The sequence below is a fragment of the Ambystoma mexicanum genome, chromosome 5q (genome assembly GCF_040938575.1).
Source record: "Ambystoma mexicanum isolate Mex_15411 chromosome 5q, UKY_AmexF1_1, whole genome shotgun sequence".
Lineage (NCBI taxonomy): Eukaryota > Metazoa > Chordata > Amphibia > Caudata > Ambystomatidae > Ambystoma > Ambystoma mexicanum.
Genome location: NC_090933.1, coordinates 616,822,516 through 616,849,993, shown reverse-complemented (window position 1 = coordinate 616,849,993; position 27,478 = coordinate 616,822,516). Strand labels below are relative to the sequence as shown.

The 27,478-nt window shown below is 45.2% G+C and overlaps 1 protein-coding gene across 2 annotated transcripts in view; it reads left to right on the top strand.

The window, feature by feature from the left end:
- NSMAF (neutral sphingomyelinase activation associated factor) overlaps window positions 1-27,478 on the top strand; it is a 2,198,666-nt gene that overhangs the window by 1,751,467 nt on the left and 419,721 nt on the right. For both annotated transcript variants that reach the window (XM_069621092.1, XM_069621093.1), the window contains one exon: window positions 17,217-17,300. In XM_069621092.1, coding sequence (XP_069477193.1) covers window positions 17,217-17,300 — 84 coding nt within the window. The remainder of the gene's footprint in view (window positions 1-17,216; window positions 17,301-27,478) is intronic.

Genomic DNA, 27,478 nt, shown 5'->3' with positions numbered 1-27,478 from the left:
TCTCGTCAGGACACTTGTTTTGGCAGAGCTGTACTTCAGAGTTTTCTGGTTTAGTTGGTGTCCTTGCTCCAGGTCCTTGTACTGCTTTGGGAGTCTATCATAGATGAGGCATCCGTTGGAGGAAGGAGTGCATTAGGAGAACAAGGTACTTAACTCTCTGTAGTGTTCTTTCTGATGGACGTTCCTGCCATGGATTTTTCATCGCCCTCCCTACCTGCCCCTATTGGGATAGCCAGTACACTTAGGTCTGGGTCCCTCAGCCTCACAATTGCTTGGGAAAAGAGTGTGTGTGTGTGTGTGTGTGAGATATATATATATATATATCCGTGTGGCGCCTAGAGGCGGTGGGGTTGCAGAGGAGTGTGGGTGCAAAACAACCCTGTGCCTCCTGGCGGTGGACAACATTTTTAAAGAACAGCTGGTTCTGGGAGATGGGTATCATAGATGAGGAATCCGTGGGAGCAACGTCCATCTTAAAGAACATTACCAAGAGATAAGTCATTGGTTCTTTTTCACGATCCCCACGGTCCTGCAATTCCTGTGGGATCATTTTACTATGTGCCCCCTATGCCTGTTTGTTGTCCTGGCGTGGGATTTCAAATGAGTGTTACCATTTTAATGGACGCTCTGTTTGAGCCCCTTCATTCCTGTTTATTAAGATTGTTCACCATTAAGGTGACTTTCATGTTTGCCATCACTTACGCTAGATGGGTGAGTGAGCACCCAAGTGTGGTCTGTTAAATCTTCCTACTTGGTTTTCTCCAAGAAGAAGATAACGTTGAGAGTTGACCTTGAGAGTTGACCTAGGAACCGTTTTGCTACAAATGAACCAATTTGAACATGGATTAATCTTAAATTAAATTGGTTTTTCTACTTAACGAAAAAAGCTATGAGAATGACTCACCATTTTTTGAGAGAAACAGAATCTTTATGAATTAATATATTTACCTACGCATGAGAGATTGAAGTACTGGAACGATAACGAAAGTGAAGCTCATCTTTTTAAGCTGCATGAGAACATTAGGCAGTGTTGGGTGGTAACACCCAACTTTTTGCTTTTTGGAATTTTGTGGATCCCAGTGTCAGAGGATCGACTTAAGCCTGATAGCCTCTATTGAACTTGAGTAACAAGGAATAAACATTAACAGACTTAATATATGAACAGATTGTGGTGCCCACCTCTCTCCCCTCTTAACGTTGAGAGTTGGGCCATCTTTCCGTGATTTCAGAAGACCCATCTTCTTGTCATTTTACCTCTTTCTCATCCTTCCAAGGTAGAGGAGCGTTTCCATCGGCTGGACTTGTGTGGGCTCTTAGTTGCTAAATTTCTAAGGTGAGAGAGGCCTGGAAATATTACTACCTTTTTGTTGGTTATGCTGGTAGGGCTGTGACCAAAAAGACCCTTCCCTGGTGGATCATTCTCTACATCTCTGAATGCAATGATCTGGCTGCCAAGGAGGCCACTGTGGGGTCCCAGGGCTCACTCGACCAGTGGGATGGCCGCTACCTCAGCTTTGCAAAGCGGAGTCATTATTCTGGCTATTTGCCATGTGGCTATGTGGGCTTCATTGCACATGCTTGATAAACATTACTGCTTGCGTTCTAAGTCTGGTCAGGGTGCTTGTTTTGGTGGAGCTGTCCTTCCGGGTTTTCTGGTTTAGGTGGTATCCTTACTATCCTCTCTCCTTCTGGTCTATGTACTGCTTTAGAAGTCAAAGATGAGGAATCCGTGGGAGGAAGGTTTCTGTTAGAAGAACAAATTACCTCTCAGTAATGTTCTTCCTGATGGACCTTACTCTCCCAGATTCCTCATCGCCCTCCCTCCCTGCCCCTCTTGGTGTATAGTTGTACACCTTGGATCTGCGTTCCCTGAGCATCAGAACGAGAAAGGGTGCAACTAAGGTCATGGGGCATGCGCATCTATATATACTAGCCATGATGTAATATACAAATGATGCACGTAGAGTTGTCGGACGCAGCTAACTCAGAGCTACCCTCTGCCCCCTAGCGGTGGAAAGGTTTCAGAAGAACATTTGCGCTGGGAGTTGGATATCAAAGATGAGGATTCCATTGCACAAGTGTCCATCAGAAAGTACATTACCGATGGGTAAGTAATTTGTTCTTCATTTACACAATTATTTCACAGTCAATCTCTACACTCTCCCTCATAGACAAACTTGCAAAACATTTGCGCACCCTCAGTGTGGTGTTTAATACAGAGTTATAAGTGCATTTCACTTTTATTTTACAAAAGAATCATAAAACATATTTTTGTAAGAGTAACATAATCACAAAATCAAGTATGTTGAGCAATGTACAAATGAGTGCTCAGCATATGATAATAGACATTAGAAAAAGGTAAAGGTTTTTAAATAGTTCACAAAAACTTCTCAGACTCATTTTTTTAAGTCAACAGATATGAGCATTAAGAAAGCTGCTTCACAACATAGAAGTGGTGTGTTCTGTTTTGTCTTCTTGTGCGTTTACTAGGCGTTTCAGGCAATGGGGCTTTTCATCAGGTACTTAATATCTGTCTTCCTGGCTGCAATACCAATTATATCATATATCAGTGTCATAAAAATGATATCCGAAATAGCTCACATAAAATATGTGAGGAAAACTAACTAACCTTCTATTCACATGAAGTCAGGGAAATATCGCCAAGTATGATCTATCTAAAGAAAAACTGTAGATTAGCCTCATCTGGTTAAATAGTCTTGCTGTGTGCTCTCAAGGGATTGAAAAGTGATTCATGCACCCACCAGTCATGGACAGAGGATCACCACTCAGTATTACAGGATCTTCATAGAAGAAATGCTGGCTTTAAGCGCTGTTGAAAAAGTAAAGTGAAGGTGTGACTAACAAATGGTGTAGTCAACGTGTCTTAATATTAGGTACCAGACGGGGGAAAGTCGCTAGGGGATAGCGCTGTGTCCCACATCTGGATGGCATAAACATAAGTGACGATACATGCTGCCACAAGGGTATGTGCGGCAGAATTTGATTCTTTGGTTGTAACGATTTGCTGGGTGGCAAAGGTGCCTGGCTGAATGGGAAATGTGCCACTAGAGTGTGAAGTCACTGGATATTGTGTTGCAAGGCATCGGCTGGGAATAAAGGTAACATCATGGAAAGTTAAAAACGCTGTGCGTACGATTGCAAACGTGGGGCACGGGGGGCGGTGGGGGGGGGTGCTTAGAATAGCTTACCAGATCGTGTTCTTTCATGCTGATCACAGCGAGCGATCAAACAGTGAGCATGACGTTCTACTCTGTTAAGATTCTGCCACCGTTGATATGGTAACGTGTGTAAAATGCGCAATAGCATGTGCTCGAGGTCGTGGATTCCCTCGCTTCAGTGAAAATGCTGATGGGCAGGGGTGCTTGAGTGTTCACCATTACGGAATGTATGACAGAAAGTGATTGACACTTGCAAACCCATCTGTGTGATGAATGCACGTGAGCAGGAATGTTAAGGGTGTGATAGGTATATGTTGTGAGATACTGAATTTCAGAGACGCAATTAAGCGAGTCTGATGATAAAACAAATGTTGAGCTGAATCTGCACCTATATTGTCCACAAATGGGCTGCGAGGGGCCAGAGAGAATAAAACACTTAACAGCCCTTTGGTGAACATGGAGATTTAATGCAAGGACCATGGTTGTTTCATGTATAGATCTAATCTTTTAAGATGTGGAAAGGATTGGCCATATTGGATTGCCACATGATGAATGCAGAACATTGTAGGAATGTAATTATGTTGTGGTAACACATAGTTGTGGTTTCTAGGCATTATATTATCATGTGCGGCAGGGGCATATATTGTCGAGATACATTTGTTGTAAATATCACAAATGCATTGATTTTGACACACGTACATTAAATTATTTATGGTAACTAGGAGTGACAAGTTGGTTTCAACTAACTTGAATATTGTTTATAATATTTACATGATACAAGGATTGGGTAACAATACAAACAATCGCGTATTAGTCCAAATAATGCATACTTATGTGATTTAAAACATTTAAAACTTAGCAACTGAGATGCCATTTACATTTGGCCTATGTATATCAATGATATTTACCAAACAGACAATTAGGAAAACCTGCAGAAAGGCACTTGTGTACAATCAATAAACATTTATATGTTACAACAACATTTCAAAGGTAGTAGCTAAGGTCCCAATCTACTTTCATACAACATGGGAACATTGAGTCTAGATGTTCAATCCAGAAAATATCTTTCTGGAGGAGTAACCTGGTAACGTCTCCCCCTCTTCTGGGACAATAAAACAATGGTGCATTGTGAATTTTTGAAATGTTTGGCCATAGGCGATCTTTCTGATGAAGGTCTGACCTTGGATTTGTGTTAGGACCACCATGTTTTGGCTTTCCTGGTGGTCATGCCCACATAGTAGAAGCCACAGGTGCACGTGATGCCGTATATTACGCAGTTTGAATCACACTTGATGACATGTCACAGTGAAATCTTCTGCCCAGTGTATGAATGTGTAATTAGATACCCTTTGCTCACGTTGTTGCAGTTATTGCAATTGTTGCACGGTAGCGTGCCCCTCTGGTTGGAGTTCAGTGCTTGTGATGCCCCAAAGTCTGTTCTGATGAGGTGATCACGTATAGAAATGCTTTTGCAGTGTGCAAAAAGAGGGGCTGCCGGAAAGAACCGAGACACTATTGTGTCAAGTTGGAGTATTCTCAAATTCCGTCTGATGATTTTCTTGGTTTTAAAGCTTTATTAGCGAGTTGTTAGAATGGATTTCTAAACTCTGATCTGGTGAACAGAAGTTTAGGAGGCCACCCTTGTTAGTGAAACAGGGAACACTTCTGTGAAGATAGACAGGACAATTTAAGGTAGTTGGGAGAGCAGCCAAGGCTAAGTCTCAGGAGTAGTGGGGGTGATCTGAGGTCTTGGATGAGCACACACAGGACGACAAGAATTACCCTTAGACAGTAGTATATGAAAATATACAAATTATTAGGCCCAAGAATTAACACAAGTGATTAGAGAAAAACACAGTAATATCACTACTTAAACACACACTATGTAAAATATATGTGCAGTCACTTTTGATCAATGCCGTAAAATGCGTATCCCCGCCAAAACCTGTAAGGAGGGAAAGTAGACACACTTTATCACATTGGCAAACTTCAGAGATGGATAACCATAACTAAGTCCAGCCCTACCAAGATTGGAGCCCTGTGCTCAATGTTAGGTGTGCGTGTTAAAGCGCTTAAAGACATAAAGTACAATATTCAGTGGGGTGAAAAAGTTAGAGGGAGGATTCTGAAGTGTAGAAAACAGGTTCTGAGAGTTAGGGGAGGATCTGCTGTGGCGAACAAAGCTATTCCCAACTTTTGGATGGCTTTAGGAAGTGGAGGCCATCCAAGCCAAGTCAACGACCACAGGGGATTCTTTGTGCGTACAAAATGCATTGGATGAAGTAGGGGCCATAGGTAAATGGTATGATGACTCACCGCCCTTAGCTCACTCCGGGCCCAAACTTGGCAGGTCTGGAGAGGGTTGCCTGGAGTACAAATTCCCACCCTTAGTTTAGCTTCAAAGTGTACTGGCGCTGTGGGTGCAGATGCGGGTCTGGTTTACAACAGGAGCTGTAACTCTCGTGTCGATTGCAAGACAAAGGAAGCATTGATGCAGCTGATCTCAGCACACTTGAAGAAAGGTGGGAAAGTCGCCAGTAGTGACGGTCACTGTCTCACAGTGTCGCAGGGGCACCCAAGTCTTACTGTCTGACACATGCTTCTCTCTTGTGACCCATAGCAGCTGTTATGGCAAAAATGGTTAAGTAGGTGCTTTGCAGTGTGAACTAGGATTCCCCCAAAGCTCAAGGCAAACCTCGATAAAACAACTCTCCATCGCAGCTGCTAAGGTTCAAGCTGGTCAGTCCACTGGAGGGCCAGGAACACAGGGCAACGCGGAGGCATCGAGAGTGATTGGTCCCACCACTCCAAGGGGCTGAAGCGTCTTTGCAGGCCTTTGGAGATCGAGCACAAAGCAGGGCTCTACTGGGACAACGGCGGGCTCAGGGTGCAAACTTTCTTCTGCGCGGTTCCGGATAGTCCGTGGGTCTTCTAGGCCCTTCTGGATAGTTGGCTCTGTGTATAGGTCGATTCAGACCTATTCGTGATCTGCAGGTCTGCATTCAGGACCCCTCCTCACATCCACAAGTCCAGTGAGTGCTCACACCCAGCTGGCCAATGAGGAGATCTGCCTCATTCATTAACCCCAGCTGTGGCCAATCGGGGACCACTGCGGCTCTCATGCCCTCGTGCACACCAGACATCCTGGCACCAGTAGTGTGGATTGGGACCAGACGGTCACAGCGCCACCCCCATCATTATTACCACCCCCATATCAAACAAACACAAACACTGCAGTGCTGCCGGGTAGGAAACCCCAGAAAGAACTAGAAGAAGCTTTACAGCAGTGGTTGAAGTGGGGGAAAAATAGTATTGGAGCTATGGATTGTAGAAAAATTGGTGGTGTTTGCAGTGGCGACTGGTGAATTTTATAAAGGGGTGGGACTGGGAATAAACATTTGCCATGAATACTTGGAAGCAACCGCACATAGCGCAGGAGCCTTAAATACATTGGGGGCATTCAGAGGGGCTGGGGGGGGGGTCCTCCCCCTGAGAATGTTTTAAAAATGGGTTCAATGGTGCATTTTACAGCACATTTTCAGAGAAAATTGGGTAAAAAAAAATACAAAGTTTACAAACCGATTTCTTGGGTAAGTCATGGAAAACGATTTGATGCCAAGTCACCAACAGTACACAGGAATATTTCCCAACACATTTTCATGATGCCTTTTCCCACTATAATGCAATTTTCTGCCATTGTAAAAAAAATGTATGCAATGCTGACTGTGCCCATACATGCCCATGCTGGCTAAACCAATATATGCTAGTATTTACACGTAAGAATGTACTAGTGGTTGCTTTGATCATATTTCCTGTAAAGATACTATAGGAAAATATATCCATACTGGCACTTGAAACATGATCTGACTGGCTGCACCTTGTTGGCTGGTGAGGTCACATAGAAAAACACTTATCATGTTGGCTTTGCCCTTAATGTCAGTTTAAAATGGCATGCCACAGTAAACATGTCCGTGCTGGAAGCACAAATTACAAATGCCCCCCACACCGCCCATATTATGAATACACTTCATGATGGCTTCGCCCTCTTAACACAGTTCAAAATGCCAAGCCCTAGTAAGAAAACCTTTCCAAATTGGCCACGTAAGAACACTTGTATTGGCTTTGCCCTTAATACCAGTATGAAATGCAATTCATAATAAGGCAATAAGGCCAGAGACTGCGGCCCATTACTGCATAATGTAATGCTCCTGGGGCCCATAGTTACAGGCCTGAGCATAGCCATTCGTACCCCGGCCCATTAGACCGGGGTATAATGGTGGGGGTTTTTCTGGCAAAAAAAAAGCTACAAAACATAGTCCATTTTCTCTTTCAGTGGCGGCCATACACTGCGCCTGAGTGCGGTACAAAAATCCTGACCCCATCACTGTGCCCAAGCGGAGTGTGGGTTGCAGGGTTGTCCCTTGCTGTCCTTGGATGCAGTAACAGGAGTCATGGGTTTCATGGCTGTGCCCGGCTTACCGGTCTGGTAAGCTGCAGATAAGATTTAAAATATTTTTTAAAAGGACCCTGTGGCATCAGCACCTCCCCACGTAAGTGGGAGGAACCGACGCTGCAGGGGTACAAGGCTGTCGGCGGCACACACAGAAGTGCGCCACAGTAAACGTAAGTGGGGGGTGCGGGTTTGAGTATTGCAGGCCAGGGCAGGCGGGCAAAAGTGATCTATCTGATCACTGCGCCGCACCATAATTGTAGTCGAAATTTTCATCTGGGGAATTATGGGCGGCGTAGTGATCACATAGATTCATACTATCAAGACCCATGCCTGTATAACATCTGAGAGATGCACTACTCTGCCACAAGGGCAAGCTATCTCATTAAATAAAAAACAAGGCTAAAAGATGCTCCTATCTCTGTTGTCGATTTCCTAATAGTATTCTAGTTAATAAACGTGACCATCAATCTAACTTCAGATCCCATTTCACATTACAGCCCTCTCCCTTAGCTTCCATGGGGTATTTCCAAAGCCATTACATCTCCCCCTCCTCATTTCCAACCAATACTGAGACGAGGAAGAGGCAACCAAGAGTGGTGAGGATTACCTATGACAAACATCTTGAGAAACAAAGGAAAGACTGCCGCCAACTACCAATTTAGGTTGTCCCATAAATCGAGTCAAGAATGATCAGGCATTTTACACTGACCACTCACACCTGACTCCACTTGACTATTTTCAAGACTAAAGACAGGCGTGTCCTTTTAATTGGAACATTGGTCAGGCAAGCCCAACCCTGACCACACACCTGCAGCCCATTGATACCCCAGGTGTATATAAGAAGGCTGATAAGAGAGCAGGGGCAGAAGCAGTTGGGAGAGCAGGAGGGAGGTTGCAGTGCTGAGCCCAGCAGGGGATCCCTTCTCCGTCCCAAGCCAGATTTTAAATATTAAGCAGAGCGAGCTGGGGAAGCAAACTGGACCAGAGAAGGTCGTCTCATTTAGACACAACTGTGAATATCTGCTTACGTCATATCTAGACAGGATTGTGAATGTTAGTCAGGCCCACACTTAGATATAATTGTAAAAATTAATGTTTCACATCTATACAGGATTGTAAATATTAGCCAGTGCCACATTTCAATATAATTGTGAATATTAGCTTGTTCCACATCTAGACAGGATTGTGAATATTAGCCAGTGCTGCATCCAGTGCTTTAAGTGGGCCGGGGCCTGCCAGGGCCGGGCCCCGCCAGTCTCCAAAAAGTGGGGCTGAGCCGGGGCCCTGCCGGGGCCCCCCGGTCCCACCACGCCATGGCAGGACGCATTATCTCGCCACGGCCGCAGCCGCGACGGGAGGTGCGCCCACCAGTGTAACGTTAGGCAAGTGGACAGAAGTGCCAGCCACAGCGTCGCTGAGGCTGGCTGGCACTTCTGTCAGTCACTGTAACTTCCCTGATGACCCCCCATCTGAGGGGTCATCAGGGAAGTTACAGTTCCTTTGTTTGCCCTCGCCAGGTCACTGACCCTCTGTGAACCTGCAGGCTTCATGATCTAATATGTAGATTATATCCCGGAGCCCGCGGGTTCCCAGAGGGTGAAAGACGCCTTGGGCTCTGTGATCTCTGCTCAGAGCAGCGATCACTGAGCCCGAGGTGCCTGTCTCCTTTGGCAAATCTTTATAAAAGATGCCTTGAAATGTGTACGTTTCAAGCCATCTTTTATAAACGTAGAAATATTTCTATGTTTATAACAGACTGCTTGAAACCTACAAAATTCAAGGCATCTTTTATAAAGCTTTGTCGACGGACAAAACCACCTTGGGTTTTGTCCGTCCTCAACGCTTTATAAAAGACGGCTTGTACGTTTCAAGCCATCTTTTATGAACATAGAAATATGTTACAAATGTCTGTTTATAAAAGGTGGCTTGAAAAGTACACAAACCATAGTAAGGTAAGCACACAAGTGTGCGTAACTTACTATGGTTTGTACACTTTCAAGCCACCTTTTATAAACATAGAAATATGTAACATTGCTATGTTTATAAAAGAAGGCTTGAAAAATACACAAACCATACTAGTACGCATACAAATATATAAATGCTCTACTACATTTATATATTTGTTTGCGCACCCTACTATGATTTTTGCACTTTTAGGCCACACCCACAGCGGATGCCACGCCCCCAAACGAGGGCCCCCCCTCAATTTCTTACCCCACTTAAAGCACTGGCTGCATCTAGATAGCAATACAGAGATATTCACGCGCCACATCTAGAAATAATTTGGAAATTAGCATGCATCACACCTAGACAACGAGGCCACTAATCAACCCTCTAACAATCTCACCCTTCTGCATCCACCTCTCAAACACAACCACACCCCTAAAGCACAGCAAAGTGTATAAACTTCACTACACCGCAACAACTAAACAACAGAACACGACGGCTATCAACGAAAAACACACCTAAGCTCAGCAAACGGTGCTAACTGAACTGAAGCTGACAACAGCACAACACTGCTCTCTTGCACTTTTCCCACTCAGTCCCTCTAACTCACCCCACCCCTTTCCTTTTCAGATCCGCCAGAGCGCCAGGTACCACTCTGGTGGTGATAGTGCGCAGTACAAATGTCCTTTAACATTAACGGAGAAGCCACAAAGCTGGGAGCTGCAGGAAGATGGATCCGGAGGAGAGCCATGTGCCACGACGGTGGGCCGGTGTTGGAGAGGGGCTGCATCGTGACTGGGAAGCCATGTCTCCTAAGAATTGAGCGAGGTAGCTGGGACCCTGCTGGCTGTGATCGTGCAATTGCCCGTTCCCTTAGGCCGTGTGCTGGGCCTAAGGGTGTCTGAGGGGCAGGTGGTGACACCCTGACCTCGACCCCAAGCATCTCAGAGAGACCGCTTGCCAGCACCATGCTACCCGGTGAGTTTCGCATGAGAAAGAGAGACACTCAGGAGCTTCCGGGTGGCTGGAGTGGGAAAAGGAGAAAAGGCAAGATTTATAAAAAACATCACGGAGCGGAAAGCAGAAAGGACGGCTTTAAAAAAACAAAGTAAGAAAGAAGGAGAAAGTGCGCTAGTGGCACAGAAGGAAGGAACAAAGGTACATTAGCGGTGCAGAAGTAAAAGTAAAGTCAAGGGTAAAAGGAAAGGGTGCGAGCAACCCAGAAAGAAGGAACCAAGTGCAGGTGTGCACGAAAGAGTGAACAAAGTGTTCAAGAGGCACAAAAGGAATAAAAGACAGTGCAAGTGTGCACGACAGAAGGAGGGGAGCGTGCAAGAGGCACAACAACGAGAAAGGAATAAAAGACCATGCAAGTGTGCACAGCAAAGAGAAAGGAATACATAAGAGGGGTGCAGGAAGCACCTGAAGAAAAAAGGTACAAGAAAAAGCAGGAGTAAGAAACAAAGAGAGGGTCAAAGGATCAGAGTGGTCGTGCTTAGGAAAAGCAAAGAGCTTGGCATTTTCAAAATCCTCTGATTCTAATCCATGAAAGGATGGTATGTAATAGAAACTGTATATAAAAAAAGGTACATCTTGACCAGTTGAACTTGTGTTTGGAACAAGAGGGGACTAAGCTTGGGGAAGGGAACCCGGAGAGGCCTACCAAAAGCTGAATTCTCATTTTGGGAATAAAGAGGCATAAACTTGAGGAAGGGCCCCCTGAGAAGCCTAAAAGGGATTGTGATATATTTAGTTTTTTTTTAAACTGAAAAGGGGCCTACGCTTGTAGAACCAAAAAGAAACTGATATATTTTGTTTTGTGTTGAAGGCTGGAAGAGGAAGGGAACCTGAGAGGCCAATTGAGGAATTGAGGAACTTGTGTTTGGAACTAAAGGGGTCTAAGCTTGGGAAAGGGCATCCTGTGAAACCAAAAAGGAACTGTGATGTATTTTGTTTTGTGTTGAAAGCTGAAACGGGCCTGAGCTTGGGGAAGGGAACCTTAAGAGGCCCAACCAAGTTGGAGACTTATCGGTTTTCTTTATAGTGTTGAAAGGATTGAAGCTTGGGGAAGGGAACCCCCAGGAACTCAAAGACACTGAAGGTATTTGAAATCACTGTAAGGGACTGTGGAGAAGGTCTTACAAACAGCCCTTTTGATTGAACTCATTTTTGTGACATTGATCAAATTGCACCTGGTGAGACGACCACCTGAAACCAACTTTGCTTTTCCTATTTTTGTTGAACCACTATTTTCCTTTTCAAAAGGCTTCCTATCCCATTGTTTGTAAAGAGTGAGGGCAAGCATAGGTTTAGACACAGACTGTTAGACAACGACGGCCATTAGAAACATCAGTTAAGGGAACCATCCCTTTACACATACAGCACACCATGCATATCCCATGTGAAAAGAAAACGCAGTTTGTAATGCGAGCGCTGCAAAGTGCACATTTTAAGCCCCAGGATGAAAATAGAGAAATGAACATATTGCAGTGTTACAAAACTGATAACTGGCAACATGGGGGTTGTAGCTGGGGGCTGTGAAAAACCTAAAGGTGTCTCACCCGCTAGTCCCCGGGGATCTGTCATCCAGGTGGCCAGGACACGGCCATCGTTTTTGGATCCAGTTCCTGGGGGTGGACCAGTGCGGGAGGATCACCTGGCTGAGGGGTCTTCGGGAGTGGGACACTGGATGGTAAGACGGGGTATCCCCTTCCCTGCAACACCTTTACCCCAGGATACTTTAAACAAAACCCCCTTTCCCCTTTACAACACGAACACATTCTCACGGATATCTCGCTATGAGAGAAAACGGACTAACACCGAGCTGTATACCTGATGTGTCCCAGTACAATGGTCAGGCAGGGTCAGGCAATTACTGACCATCACAGACACCTGACTTCCATTACATTTCCCCACATGGATAAAAGACAGAGCACGAGAGCACACTCTGAGTGAGGCAAAGCACACTGGGAAGCAGCAGTTCCAAGATGGCAGTTTAACACGAGGAGGAAGACGTCAAAACAGAAGGGGATCGCAAAGAGGGAAGTGCCCTTGACATTTTCGACGAGGAACCGTTACTTTCACGAAACCTTGGGAATAGTTAGCGTAAGACAGGAAACCAGGCTTAAGAAGCCTGCACTGTGTGTCAATCGCCTGCTGCTGTGGTACTATCCTTGGCTCCTACAACAAGGCAGCACCAGTGAAATCAACACAGCCGGTGAGTTGGGGAAACTGAGACCAGACCGTTCTGTGTTGCAGCTAAGGTTGCAAGCAACAGCATTGTATGGTGAGCGCTGAAGCGAACAGTGTATGAAATGCATGTGATAAACCCATGCAAGTAAATTAACAACAGTTGAGTGATTGAACTTTGAAACCAAGATACAATGGCCCTCGATACAAGTCTGGCGGTAGCCGTGCCGGTAAAACTGGCAGGCCGCCACCGGACCCGTAGGGGTTTACCTGATACCAGACCGGTCTGTGTTGAAGCTAAGGTTGCAAGCAACAGCATTGTATGGTGAGCGCTGAAGCGAACAGTGTATGAAATGCATGTGATAACCCACGCAAGTAAAATTGAACAACAGTTGAGTGATTGAACTTTGAAACCAAGATACAATGGCCCTCGTTACGAGTCTGGCGGTAGCCGTGCCGGTAAAACTGGCAGGCTGCCACCGGACCCGTAGCGGTTTACCGGCTCCGGACTTGCCGGAATTAACGGGGCATTACAGCCCCGGTGATCTGGTAATTCCGAAGCCGGCATGCTGTAAATCCCATTCCCGTGCAGTCCGATAGGACTCAATGGGGAAGTGAAACACCAGCACCATGTGGTAATCGTGCCAGTGTTTCCGCGTTCATCTGAGGCCAGTGGCGTTACGCCCACCAGGTCAGACCTGGCGGGTATAACACCACATGGCCACAGAACTCGTAGTTAGCCGGTCCGGAAAATGGTGCCGATACAGTTTTACTGGCACTGTTAAATCCTTACCGCTAACTTGTAATGAGGCCCAATATCTTTGACAGTGTGTTCCGGCACCGCGTGCATGCTCATTTGAAGGTCTCTGTAGGGTATCCAACTGAGAGTTAAGAAAGGTGAAAGAGTGGCAAAGAACTGTGCATCGAAGTGGTCCTGTGATGGGTCAAGCAAAATCCTGTGCACAATCGAAAGTCTTCGATGGTGATACTGCCAAGCAAGTTGATGACAAAATAGATAAAGTTGGTCTGAGCCCGAACGAGGGAAATCAACTCAAAGCTTTTGGGATAAAGCAAGTTTGTGTTAAAGTGAATCACCTGAGAAATTAAAGTGAATTAAATTGGTCCAAGCCCTGCAGAGGGAGGCTGATTGAACATTGTGTTAAAACAGATCTGAGCCCGCGTTGGGGGGGATCCAGGGTGAACCGTGAATCACCTGGAAAATTGGATATGTGAAAATCCTACGAGCATTGTGTTAAAGGGGATCTGAGCCTGGCTGAGGGGGATCTGAAGTGAATAGGGAATCACCTGAGAAATAGAGTACGTGTGAAATCGTGAGAAGAAAATTACTTAGTTTGTTTATTGCATTAGGCCTTCTGAAAGAAGAGACTTTGAAATGCAAAGAGACTTGGGCACGGAAGGCCGTGATCCTAATGTTTGAACTGCACCCTCATGTTAGAGAAGCCAGAGACTGTGCTAAACTAGAGTATGCTGCCTTGTCCCATGCTGAAAATGTGGGGAAGGGAGGCCAATGGCCTGAATATCCTGACATATCATTTCTTGAACACTTCTTTCTTTTACATAACATTGTTTCCCACATTATTTGTATTTAGAAGTAAGGATTAGGAATAGGTTTTTTAGTAAAGGCCCTTTTGTTTTGAAATGTCACCACTAAGACTACGTTATTATTATTTGATGGTCGTAGCTTGCTCCCATCTTTAGATATAGGATTAGATAGGCGTTTTTCAAACCCTTTTTGAAGTTCATTTCACACCCTTGAACTGTGTTCACTTGTGTCTGTCTTACTGTTAATACCATGCCTTCTTTACAGGGCCCATCTGAAGCTTGAGGCCTCTTTGATTTGAAGGGTTGAAAGGCCCCAACAGTGTCCCTGTCACAGCTCAATGCATTTTATTTAGGACCCCCACTGTGCTACACAACCAATTCCTTCCATTGAACTTGGTTTTTCTGCTTTTGTGGGGTTGGGTATGAAGCTGGTGAAATACCCACACATAGCTGCTTCCAAAGCTCATCAATTTCAAAAGAAGTATGATTTTAGGTAAAAAAAATAATACTGCATTTGTATAGACTGTTCAAATCTAGGGTGTTTCCAGATCCTGCTGCAATGGATGACATTAATGTTTGCGTTCCTGGCCCGATGACCATGACAATAGCTTTATCAAACCTCCCCAATTTAATCATTAACCGGGAGGGAAGCAGGCTTATCATCAAGGTTCCCCAGAAGGACGACTTCCACCTCGGGTGATCAGCTGCTTGTTGCAAGCACAGTTCTTTTGCCTGGCTTTCTTGAGACTTCTCCACAGCATGTGAAGTCCTCTGGCTTTCTGCCCTCCAATCTCGCATTCGTAGCAGCTCCTGAAGTCCAGTCCTTTCTCACTCCCAGTCTCACTCAGTGTACCTATGTGCTCCGCCTTTTATCCCAGGTGGGTAAGTTAAAAGGTTTCAGGTGGGGATGATTGGAAATGGAGGCCTAGCCTTGCTTGGCCTCATTACTGGGACAGAGCCATTGAAAAGAATCGGAGGTAATCTTCATGACTCTGTTCCTGATCTTCCTCAGCCCAGTAGTACTGATAGAGTAGAAAGGGTGAGAATCTTGGGAGTTGTAGTATCCTACAAGGTAGGTTGGGATAGGGGTAGGGAAGGTGTCGGGAAAAGGGGGATACCATGTCTCGGTAGTAGGTGTTCCACCCCCACTCCCCAAGGACTTCCTACCCAGGTGATCCTCCCTCGCTTGTCCACCCACAGGGTCAGGATACAACAGCGATGACCCTCCCCTGTCCACCTGAGCAGCGGATCCATGGGTAAGGCAGTGAAACACTCACTAGTTCTTCACATAAGGAAAGTCTAAACCAAATGTGAAAACAGAGATATTCAAGGAATAGGAAACATGTGGTGGCAAAACCAGGAGACTGTTAAAGTGGCATTGAGTGTTGACATTTGATACAGGTTGACAGAGAGGATACCCAAGTTGATCATCGAGTAGCACAAATCATTGGTTACGTGACCTGTAATGGGTAAACCATGTGGTTCAGCAACTGCACCTAGACCGAGTGACCCTCTCTTTGTGTGGAATTAACCAAGAGAAACCAAGAGCATCACAAAGTGCCAAGGGTTATCGGTTGCGTGAACTGTAATGGGTGGACCGACAACTGCACCTAGACTGAGTAGCCCCTACTTGAGAAAGAACCAAGGAAAGCCAAGATACGAGGCTGTGTGGTATAGAAAGTGCTGAAGTGAAAGAAGTCACCTCTGTGAATTTTTAAAGAGTCTAAATGATTACAAAGTTAAACTGGAAGTATCATTGACAATCAAGAGACTTGAAATGTGTTGCACTTGGGGATGGGAACCCTGAGATATCTTTGAACTGTGTTAAACTTGGGGAAGAGAGCCCAGAGACATCTTGGAACTGTGTTGAACTTGGGGAAGAGAAACCCAAGAATGTTTGGAACTTGGGGATGGAGAAACTGACAACAAGCCAGAGCTGGAAGAAGCTCAGAACCTTATTTTGAACACTGTTTCTTTTAGTGCTGACATCCCTGCACATTGTATATCTTTAGTTGTGAGGGCAAGTATAGGTTTTGGACATAGACAGACTTTTGATTTTGAGTGGAACTTAATGACACAGACTACCCTTAGTTTCGCTAGGTAAATAGATCCCACCTTAGCCTAGGGCAAGTTAGGCCTTACTCCATCCTGGCAATAAAGATAAATAAAACCTTTTTGTTAAGAAAAGTGAATCTGTTGTCTGTGTCTTGCTTCATGATGCCTTCACAATAGCCATAGGCTTTCATGTATACCCATAGAGGGCCCCATAAGCATACATTATATGTGATTGCCTCCTATGCCAATCTGATGTCAGCAGTAAGGTTGTTGGCACTTCTAACACCTGCAGAATTTCATGGGCTTAGTTGAAATAAATTGCTTCACCATACCGTCTCATTTATTTCACTGAAATGATTTCAGGATATATATCCTTCATCTGTTGAGAGATGCTTTTCAGCTTCCATAACGGAATATCTGTATGCTATAGTCCATTTATGTACTACTTTGAGTCTTGCAGATTCTTTTTTTTCCCAATAAGTTTTTATTAAAACTTTTCAGTAAACTAATACAAACAAACAATGCCCCATTGCCCAACAACCCTTTCTTGAATGTACGCTGAGGTTCTAATATCATTAAACTGATGGCTAAAAGGTTTCAAAAGCAATTGCATGTCTGCCGATTCTTTGGTAGGTCTGGACAAAGTTACCATCAGTTCTTTAAGTAAATTGTTTCTGTAATGGGCAATTATAGCGTGAGAAACCATAGATTTTATGTTTTAACAGTTTATAAGATAAGTATATGGGCATTATACATATTTATAGTTCCTGAAGCTGGTGTGTTGCTTGGTGTCTTTACAGTCTTATTAACCATAAGCATTTCTGTTTCAGATATGGAGTTGCAAACCCTCAACTGTTTCAGCTGCTAAGAGAAATGACTTTCATTTGTTCGCAGAATTGGAACATGATGCCAGTGTAAGTATGCAACAGAAGTTTAATCCGTTTATTTTATCTATTTGTTTTTTCTTTGTAAAATCTGTTTATTATATTTATAACACAGTACAGACAAATAAGACTTATGCACACATTTTGTCAGCTTAGTTGTGGCCATCGTTACTGCCGGTTTAGTTGCACACAAAAGTCTTGGGTCAACAGTTCCAACTTTCCCAGCCCCCATCTCAACTCTTTGGCTTTTCCAGCCAAATCCCACCACTCCCTCCCCCCAGCAGGTCGTGCTCTGATAGTGTAGGTATAGCTAAGAAAAGAGGAGGTGTGAATGTGTCATAATTAGCTGTTGCTACATGTCCCGCCAAGTGGCTGTATGGTACTTCCGGTGACATATATTTCTTTCCCGCCCCTCACCCCCACCAGCTCAGGCTTAGATGTATGGGTCCACTCTCTCCCAAAATGAAGGCAGCTCGCTATGATAGGCATGTCTTTGAAAGAAGTGTGGCCCCTGAGGGTGGTGGATTGGCCTTCCAGTGAATAACCAGGAGTTTGCGTGCTGTGAATAGAATCAGGCTAATGAGTCTGCGCACTAGTGCGTCTGCGTGCCAGGCTTCTGCGTCCGCCCCTAGTAGCATTACGTTCGGGGTGAAAGCCCTGTCTGCCCCATCTATATCTGAGATTTTCTGATGTACTCCGCACCAATAAGGAGTAAGGGCGGGGCAATCCCACATTGTATGTCCCATTGTGCCCTGGGTGTTTAAGCCTCTCCAGCAAGCTGCTGTGGGGGCTATCCCCATCTTGAAAAGCTTGGCTGGCGTGTTATATAGTCGTTGTAGGATTGTATTCTGAATTTCTCTGTTCTTGATATTTAGGGAGAACGTCGGTATAGCGGTAAAGTACTCGTGGATGTCTGATATGCCTATTTGGACCCTGAGGTCTTCTGTCCACGCCATCGCGAGTGTGTGGGTTCTGCTCAGGTTATTTGAGATCGCATCAAGTAAAACGTGTGAAGCTGCAGGAAGACATTGAGATGCTGTTCCATCTCTTCTCGCATGGTGCCGGAGGGAGGAGACGGGATTCCAGCAATCTGTGGGTGTGAATAGCGGCCTGTATGGTGCGATATTGGAGCCAATCTCCCTGGTCTAGTCGCAGGATAATGTGTGCTGCTTGGAATCCATTCCTCACTCATGTCCATAACCCGAATACTAACCCAGCCCTTATCCTGTTTGTGGTGTACTTACTGTGTTAGCCCGTATGATAGCGATCCCCGTATGCTAGACCATACCGGTGCTTTCTGGATTGGTACCCCCTATGCGGCACGGTGTCTGTCATCGGTTAATTGTTGGTCCTACAATCAGATATGGTTTGAGTTTCATCAGGAGTTTATTTGGTGGTATGACCATAATATCGATTGAGGAGAGTGGGACCATCAGGGCCAGTTCCATGGCCCGCCAGCTGGTGTCATCGTTTGTCTAGCCAGCATTTCATCCAGCAAATGTGGGCTGCCCGGTGATCGGCTCTCAATGATGGTACTGCTAGGCCGCCGTTTGCCTTGTCCGCCTATAGCACAGCCAGGCGGATTCATGCTTTCTTCCCTCTCCATATGAATTTCACTATAGCTTTGTCCGGTTCTTTAAACATTTTGGGTGTCGGGCTGGTTGTCAGCATCATGGCTATGTACGTCAGTTTAGGAAATTAATTAATCACCAGCGCATTTATCCTCCCTGTCAGGGAAAGGGCCAGTGCATCCCATCGTCTGGGCTGATATTTTTCAAGATCTGTGGGTAGGTTAGATCTCGGAGGTCACCTAGCGAGACGCTGATGTTTATCCCTAGGTATTTAATACGATGCATTTAGAGTGTGAATGGGGCTACACCAACGGGATCCCAAGGAATGTCTTGTCTTAGAGGCATGACCTCGGACTTGCTCCAATTTATTTTATATCCTGCCATCGGACTGACTTTCTGTAGTAGCGTCTGAATATACAGGAGGGATGAGGGGCCTTTGCCTATGTAGAGCAGCAGATCATCTGCGTCGAGGGAAACACAATGCTCCTCCGCACCCTGGAGTAAGCCCGTCCAGCCTGGGTCTGTGCGTTATTTAATCGCTATTGGCTCAATGGACAGTGCATAAAGCAGGGGTGATAGTTGGCACCCTTGACTTGTGCCTGATTGTAGGTCGAATACGGGGGAGGCTGTGCCGTTGGTGACCACGGAGGACGTAGGGCCTGTGTAAAACAGTTTGATTAGTTGTATAATGTGGAGGGAAACCGAATCGGGGCAGGACCCGAAAAATACATTCCCACTGCACCTTCTGGAACGCCTGCTCTGCGTCGACTGCTAGAACAATAGTCTCTGGGTCCCTGTCCCCAGCAATTACATGTAGCAGCCTACAGATATTGTCAGTTGAGTGTCTGTTGCAAATGAAGCCCATTTGGTTTTTATGAGTTACGACTGGAAGGCTCTTTTCAATGCGCTGTGACAGGCATTTTGCCCTGTAAGAGCACATATTTCTGGGTCTCTCCTGCCCTTATGGCAGACTATATTTGCGACGAGCATTGATTGTGGAAGTCAACCCTCCGTTACTTCCTCTTTGATTACCGCCTCTAGCCTGGGTGCAAGCTCGTCTTTCATGCTTTAATAGAGATCTATAGGCATCCCGTCAGGGCTGGATGCTTTACTGAGAGAGAGCATGGCTATTGCGCTTGCAATTTTGGTAGCCGTGATGTGGGCATTTAAAATGCCTCGTTGGTCAGCAGGAATGTTTGGTATTTCTATGGAGTCCAGAAATGACTCCATGTCCTGGGCTGTGCATGTGTCTGATGCCGTATACAGATCTCGGTAGTATTCTGCGAATCGGGCATTGACGCGGTTGTCTCTGACTACTAAATTGCCTGCGGCATCCCTGAAGGAGGCGATCATTTGCACAGCTTGTCTCTGCTTCAGGGCTAATGCCATCATACGCAGCAGCCTGTCACTCTCGAGGTAGTATGTTTGTGACCAGCTAGTATAAGATTTCTGAGGCCTGTCTGCGGTTATTTGCCTTATCTTTCCTCTCAGTGTGTTTAGTTCGGGCCTTAGTTGCCTGTCTCGGGACTCTTTGTGACACCTTTCTAAGATTCTGAGTTCTTCCGTCAACCAGGTCTCTGTTTCCCCCAGGATTTTCACTTAAACAACCAGCATGAGATACATTGCCCTCTCAAAAAAGCCTTGAAGGCGTCCCAGCAAGCTTATGCTGTTTATCGCAGCCCCAGGTTAGATTCCCAAAACCCGTCCATGTCATCTTGTATCCGTGCTATAAGATCGGGATATTGCAAGATGCGTAAATTTAGACGCCACATCAGGGGGCCTGCGCATTGTGTCCGGGAGTGTGATGCGCACTGAGACCGGGGCGTGACCCGAGATAGAGGTCGGAAAGATTGTGCAGTCAGTGACTAAGTGGAGTGTGATTGCCTGTGCTAACCAATGATCTAGGCAAGAGTAGCCGTTGTGTCGATGAGAATAAAACGTAAAATCTTGGCGCTGTCCATGGGTGTTTCTCCATATATCTTTTAGGCAGAGGTCTGTCATCTGTGTCAGAATGACTGTCAATTTTCCTCAGGTTAGTAGGGTTCCCCAGGGGCGGTGCACTGGTGGTCCAGGTTTGGGTCGAGAGCTACGCTGAGATCTCTTCCTATTATGGTGAAATTACCCATGTATTGGGTGCATGCCGAGACTGTGCGTGTATGAAAGGATGGGGTGTCTGTCGTGGGGCGTAAAGGTTTAGCAATGTAATAGGGTGCTGGTGGATCTGATCCTGTACGAGTATATATCTTCCCTACTTATCCCCACAGGTGTGCCTAATCTGGAAAGGGACCCGCTTATTAATGAGGATAGATACTCCCCGCTTTCCATGATGTGATGAGTGAGCTGCTGTGCCTTCCCACCCATGTTTTAGCTTTTCCGACTCTGCTTTCCCCAGATGGGTTTCCTGAAGGACTATATCTCCCTGTTTGTCTCTCCTGTTGTTTAGCATTCTCCTGCATTTGATGGGGTGTCCCAGCCCTTGGATGTTGAGTGTCACTAAGGTGATTTGGGTCCTTGTTTACGTGTACAGGTTGGTCTGATCTAGTGCCTAAATGGAACAGGCGTTAGTGGGTCTGTTATTGGGTCAGTAGAAGTTGAGCACGATCTTTGCCTAATCCCCTGAGCATTCAACCTGTGGGGAAACTCCCTCAACAAAGTCCAATTTAGGCTTGAACGTAAGCCTAAAGAAAAAAAGGAGAGGAATCCTATTTGTTGCGCCAAGATTAATTATTTTTAACTGTATATTGCAAATTACAATTCATTTGTATCTTATGTACTGGTAATGATATACAATATATTCCCTCATTTGTGATGTATTGTTTGCTCAATATTCACTCGATATTGGCCCGTTTTAAAGTGGAACACTTCTCAGCTGTGCTCATCAATTTGTTCAATCGTGATTCTAAAAAAATGTAAGTGCATGTGTCCCAATTAACAACTAAAACGAATTGTACATACATAAACTACCATTAGATGCATATAGATGGGTAACTTTGCAGGTTCCTTTCGCTTACCTTATTCATTACATTTCGGTTTCCCATTATAAAACAGTTTTCCTCGCGGCATGATAACCACGGGAAAGCTAAAATGGCCGCTATTTAAATTGATGTGATGATGCAGTCAAGTTTGTTATGCGCGACCGCATCATCACGTTTTCTCCATTTTGCTTTGGGCTAATTGTAATGATTAATCTAAATGCTGTGTGTGCAGTATTCATGTTTTTGTATGCGCGCAATCCTAGCCTTTATCCATGGCATATCAATTATTACAGCTCTGGTCTTAATGCACTTATTTTGGATATGTGTTTGAAATCAAAGTGTATGTGATGAACTTTGAGTAATTATGAAAAAAAAAGTAAGGAGATGGTATATGCATGTGTCCTGTCTCCCGCTTATAATGTAGCCTGGATTTTGAGATTATACAATGGTACATTTGTGAATATGAACTTGTAGTATACATCATATGATGAACAATTCAAGAAAAAGACAATATTAATAATGAGGCTGAACAATGTCACTGAGGTCATAGTTAAATACAAAATAAATAATAAAGAGTTATAAAGAGTTGTTAAAGAAAGTGGTGCATCTCCATATCTGCATTTAACCCTGTGAGGCAAGTGTCCATTAAACATATCCATGATGCTTCTTTGCATTTTAACATCTTTTCTAAATTCCCTCCTCTAGGAGGCATACAGACTTATTCTAGTCTAAATGAATGTGATATTGTCCATGGAGTCCTCGTTGTGGTCCTGCAGGAAGTGATAGGCCAGGGAAAATCTTAGGTCCTTGTTCTTTATTTATCTGAAATGTTCTCCTATTCATACTTTTAAAGACCGAATAGTGCTTCCCAATGTAAGTTTTAGCACAAGTACATTGAATACCATATATGACAAATTTTGTATTGCAATTGATAAACTGACAGATTTTCCGAATTGTGCCGTTTGGCATCTCAAAGTCTTTCTTGCCATTTTCTGAAAACAGACATACTTTACAATTGCCACACTTGTAGTTGCCTAGTAATGCCCTTTGTTCCACATTTGTGGAAGACCTGTTTCTTGCTGCTTAGCCAAAATATGCGATGGGCTTAACATGTTTCTTAGGTTCTTGGCTTTACGGAATGTTAAACAAGGTGTGCTATCCAGATATGTCAGTAAATCTTCGTCCAGTTGTATAATTGGCCAATGGTTGAACAGAATATTTCTAATGTCTTGCGTATTTGAACTTTAAGTGGTTATGAACCGCACCTTGTTTGTGTTGACTGATAGACTTGATTTTGTTTTTTTGGTAAGCATGTCTGCTCTTGTACATAATTTGGTTTTTAGATAGATTTTTGGGAGATGCTTGCTATCATAACCCTTCAAATACTCTTTTTATTCTTTTTAAATCATTTTTATACATTTTTACAACAACCAGTCCACAAATAACAAACCCAACAGTGCGTAACATATTACTTCAAGCATCATATACAGTGTCGTACAATGTACAATGTCCACTGCCTCCCGTTACCCTCCCCCCCTAACTGGAGCCTACTCTACTTCACTCTCCTCCGTCGTTTCCTCTAGGGGTACCTCCCCCTCTGTATTCTCAGAGGAATCATGATCACTTAGGCAGGCCTGGGTGGACCCTGAGAGTGTGGCCACCAGTTGTCTCCAGGCCATCAAAGTTCCCGCTCCCCCCACACCCCCCTTATTGGCCGCTTCATTGTATACCACTGTTTCCGCTTCTGCCCATTTCTGGAGATCGTACCACCAGACCTCTACCTTCGTTCTGTTGTTTGCTTTCCACCCCATGGCAATTCTGTGCTTGGCAAGTATGAGTGCCAAGTCGTTGACTTTACTTACGTGTTTCAGTTTGCACGGTCTAGAGAATCCCCCTACCATGCATGCCCACGCAGATTCCACATCTAGGGGATCCCCTTCTCTGTTAAGCAGTGGGCTATTTCTCCCCAGAATTTCCCAATTTCCGGGCATGCCCAGAACATGCATCATCCCTGCATTCACCTCCCCGCATTTGGGACATGTTTGTATTTCTGCGCTCTTAAATCGAGCAATCCTCTGGGGGATCATGTACGCTCCGTGGGTAACATATAGCTGCATGTGTTGCAGCCGCGCATTCCTAGTTACTTTTTTATGGTATCTCTGTACCCTCTCCCACGGCCCATCATTCATGGGCTCCCTGGCTTCCTCTTCCCAGTCCAGTCTCAGCTGGGTCACTTCTTTTCCCACCCTGGACATCAGTAGTTCATAGATTCAAGAGACCTCGTGCCCCCACTCTGAGATGTCAGAAATTGTTTCTATGGCCGTGTCGGGTTGGTCTTCCAGCACTATTTCGGACCATGTCTCTTTCACCCGCTGTATTAATCTGATGTAGGTAATATGCTGTCCTGAGTGCAGGCCTGTTTCGTCTGCCAGTATGCGAAATTCCATTACCTTCCCCTCTTGCCATACATCCCCCAGCGTTGCGACGCCCACCGGCTCCCAGTGCATGCGAATCGTCTTCCTCAATTGCTCACCTCCTCCAGTCAGTGCCACTAACGGCACTTGCGGAGAACACGGGGTCGGGTTCTCCATGGCCTGGCAAGCCTTACGCCACATCTTCCATCCCAGTTCTAACATCCTCGTGCACCCTTTTTTCTCTGGTTTTGGCAGCCACATCCATTCTTTCAAAAAGAACTGGGCACATTCAGACCTCCACAATCTGGACTCTGACGTCGAGTCTTCCGTTAGCCACATATTGTAATTGGCTGGCCAGATAATAAACCTCGAAGTTGGGCAATTTTATGCCCCCTTTGTCATACATATTCTGCAGTTTCCACAGGGCTTTTCTGTTCCTGGTGTTATGCCATATGAACCCTCTACATATGCTCTAAAGTGCAATACTACCATCTTCAACAGTGCCACCCTCCCCACCATGGCCAGAGGTAGTTTAACCCAGAATCTCATGCAGAATCTACAATTGTAGATATAGTTTACAACACATTGTTAACTATGTATAGCGCTACCGCGACTGTAAATACTCTGCACATTACATTGTATATTATGTCTTATTGTATGTATATATTGCATTAACTCTCCACTTTTAACTGTAACCAGTACTGTGTTACACTACCATGTCAAGATATGCGCCCGGTTGCCCTTGGGCCTGGCTACGATATATAAATAAATAAAATACAAAAAATACAAATTCTCAACTTTTCCTACTGCCTTCTATGTGTTATGTTTATATTGAGCCTCTACCATGTGATAGATATCAATCCCCAGGTATCTGAAGGTTCTGGTCTCCCAGGGTATATGCAGTACTGGTAGATGTTCTCGCGGAATCCCCTTGTATCTCCCGAGGGGGAATATACACAACTTCTTGGGGTTAACTGTGATGCCAGAGAGCAACGCAAATCACTCCATTACTTCTAGGATATATTGCAGGTTCTCCTCCGGATACCTCAAGTATAACAGCATATCGGCAGCATACATTGATATCAGATGTGCAGATTCCTACCTCCTCGTATTGCTGCCTCAGATATATCGCTAAGGGCTCTCGTGCGAGGATAGACAACATCAGGGACCAAGGGCAACCCTGTCTGGTGCCCCTTCTGAGTTGCCACCTCTGAGATGATTGCTCCCGTCTTGACTCTGGCCAGTGGCCTACTGTATAGTAGTTTCACCCACCTCAGGTACCCAGGCCCAATGCCATATTCCTTTATGGCTGCCATCAGCCAAGGCCATTTGACTGAGTCGAAGGCCTTCACCGCATCTAATGAGATAATTGCAACTTCTTGTGAGTCCCCTTCCGTTTGCTCTATGACTCGGTGGAGCCTCCTTAGCTTATTGGAGATGCTCCTGTGCGGCACATATCCGGTCTGGTCAGGATGTATAAGTTTGTTGATAACTTGTGTGTTTGCCAACACAGCCGTAAGTATCTTGCTGTCCTGGTTCAGCATGGATAGCAGTCTGTGTGACCCGCAGTCCGTGCCCGGCTTGTTAGGTTTGAGAAGCGGGATAATAGTTGCCTCTCGCTGGGATTCTGGCAATGTCCCTATTTATAACGCTTCGTTCAACAATGCCAGTAGCGGAGGGAGCACTTCCGTCTTATACGTTTTGTAAAACTCACTAGGGAGTCTGTCCGTTCCTGGGGCCTTGCTGGTAGGTAATAGCTTAATTACTTCTTCTAGTTCCTTTTATGTGATTGGGGCCTCTAGGTTATCTCTCTCTTTGCTACTCAGTTTAGGTAAGCCAATATCCTCTAGTGTTTCCATCATCTCGCTCCATTCACCCCCTTTAACGTATCCATACAGTTGTTGATAGTACTCAAGGAACCCCCTGTTCAGGCCCTCTTGGGTCTCGTATATCTGTCCGTTCTCCCCTTTTATTACTCTGATCAGTAATCTGGCCGTCTCATTTGTATATAACCAAGCTAGTAATCTCCCGGCTTGTCCCCGTCAACGTGCTGCCTCTGTACTTTTTGTAGTTTAAGTTGCATAATCTCTCCCAGAGCCCTCTACGTTCTAGCTGCAATTGACCTCAAGGGAGTTCTCACCCTTCTGCATAATTGCTTCTAATTTCGCCTCCGCCTTTTGCAGCTCCTGCGTTATGCCTCCTTGTAGCCCTTTGGATTTGGAAATAGCTGCTCCCCTCACAACCACCACCTTAAATGCCTCCCATAGGATGCGAGCTGATTTTACTCTTCCAGTGTTATTTTCGAAGTATTCTACCACTTCCTGCCGCAGGTCCTCCCTGAACACTGTATCTTTCAATGCTTCGGCTCTAAGCCGCCACGTTGGGATCCTAGTTCTAGGAGGCGAATAGTGCCATATTAAGATCATCACAGAGTTGTCTGATGGGACCCTCGCCTTGTATTCCAACTGCACTAGCTCCCCCATCAGCTCCGGAGTAGCAAACATATAATCTAGCCGTGTGTACAAGTTTTGTGGGGCCGAGTAATGAGAATAATGTCTTTCGTGTGGGTGGTGTAGTCTCCATATATCCTCCAGATGAAAGTCTCCTATCGGGGCCCTCAGGGTTTTGGCTGCAGGGGTAGGTTTGTCTAGCTTCTTGTCTGATCTGTCTACGCTTGTATCCAATGTGCAATTAAAGTCACCTCCCCATATCACCGCCTCCCCAAGGTACAGGCTAACCTTTCTATACAAGGTCTTGAAATAGGCCACCGTGTCTTGGTTCGGGGCATATGTATTAATGATACACAGCTCTCTATTTTCTATCAATCCCCATATCGCCACCATCCTCCCATCTGATTCTGCGGTGGACTGTAATAACTGAAAGGGGACATGCAGTGCTATCCAAGTAATCACCTCATGGGTGTATGCAGAATACGTTGCCCCTATGGTAGTCCCCTTCCATTTCTTTATAATCATATTCTGTTTTTCTTTTGTAAGGTGCGTTTCTTGCGATAGGGCGATGTCTATCCTCTGCCTCTTCAAATACATCATGATCTTATTGCTCTTCAAGCAACTATTGAGCCCCCTGACATTCCAGGTTGCTATCTTAAGGTCTCCCATCTCTCATCCATATCCCGTCTCGCCTCTGTCTTCTCTTGTCTCACGCACCATGCGCAGTAGCACGTGGATGTAAGCTCGTTCCCTGTCTCTAACTCCCCCCCAGACACCCAACAGAACTCCCCCAACCCG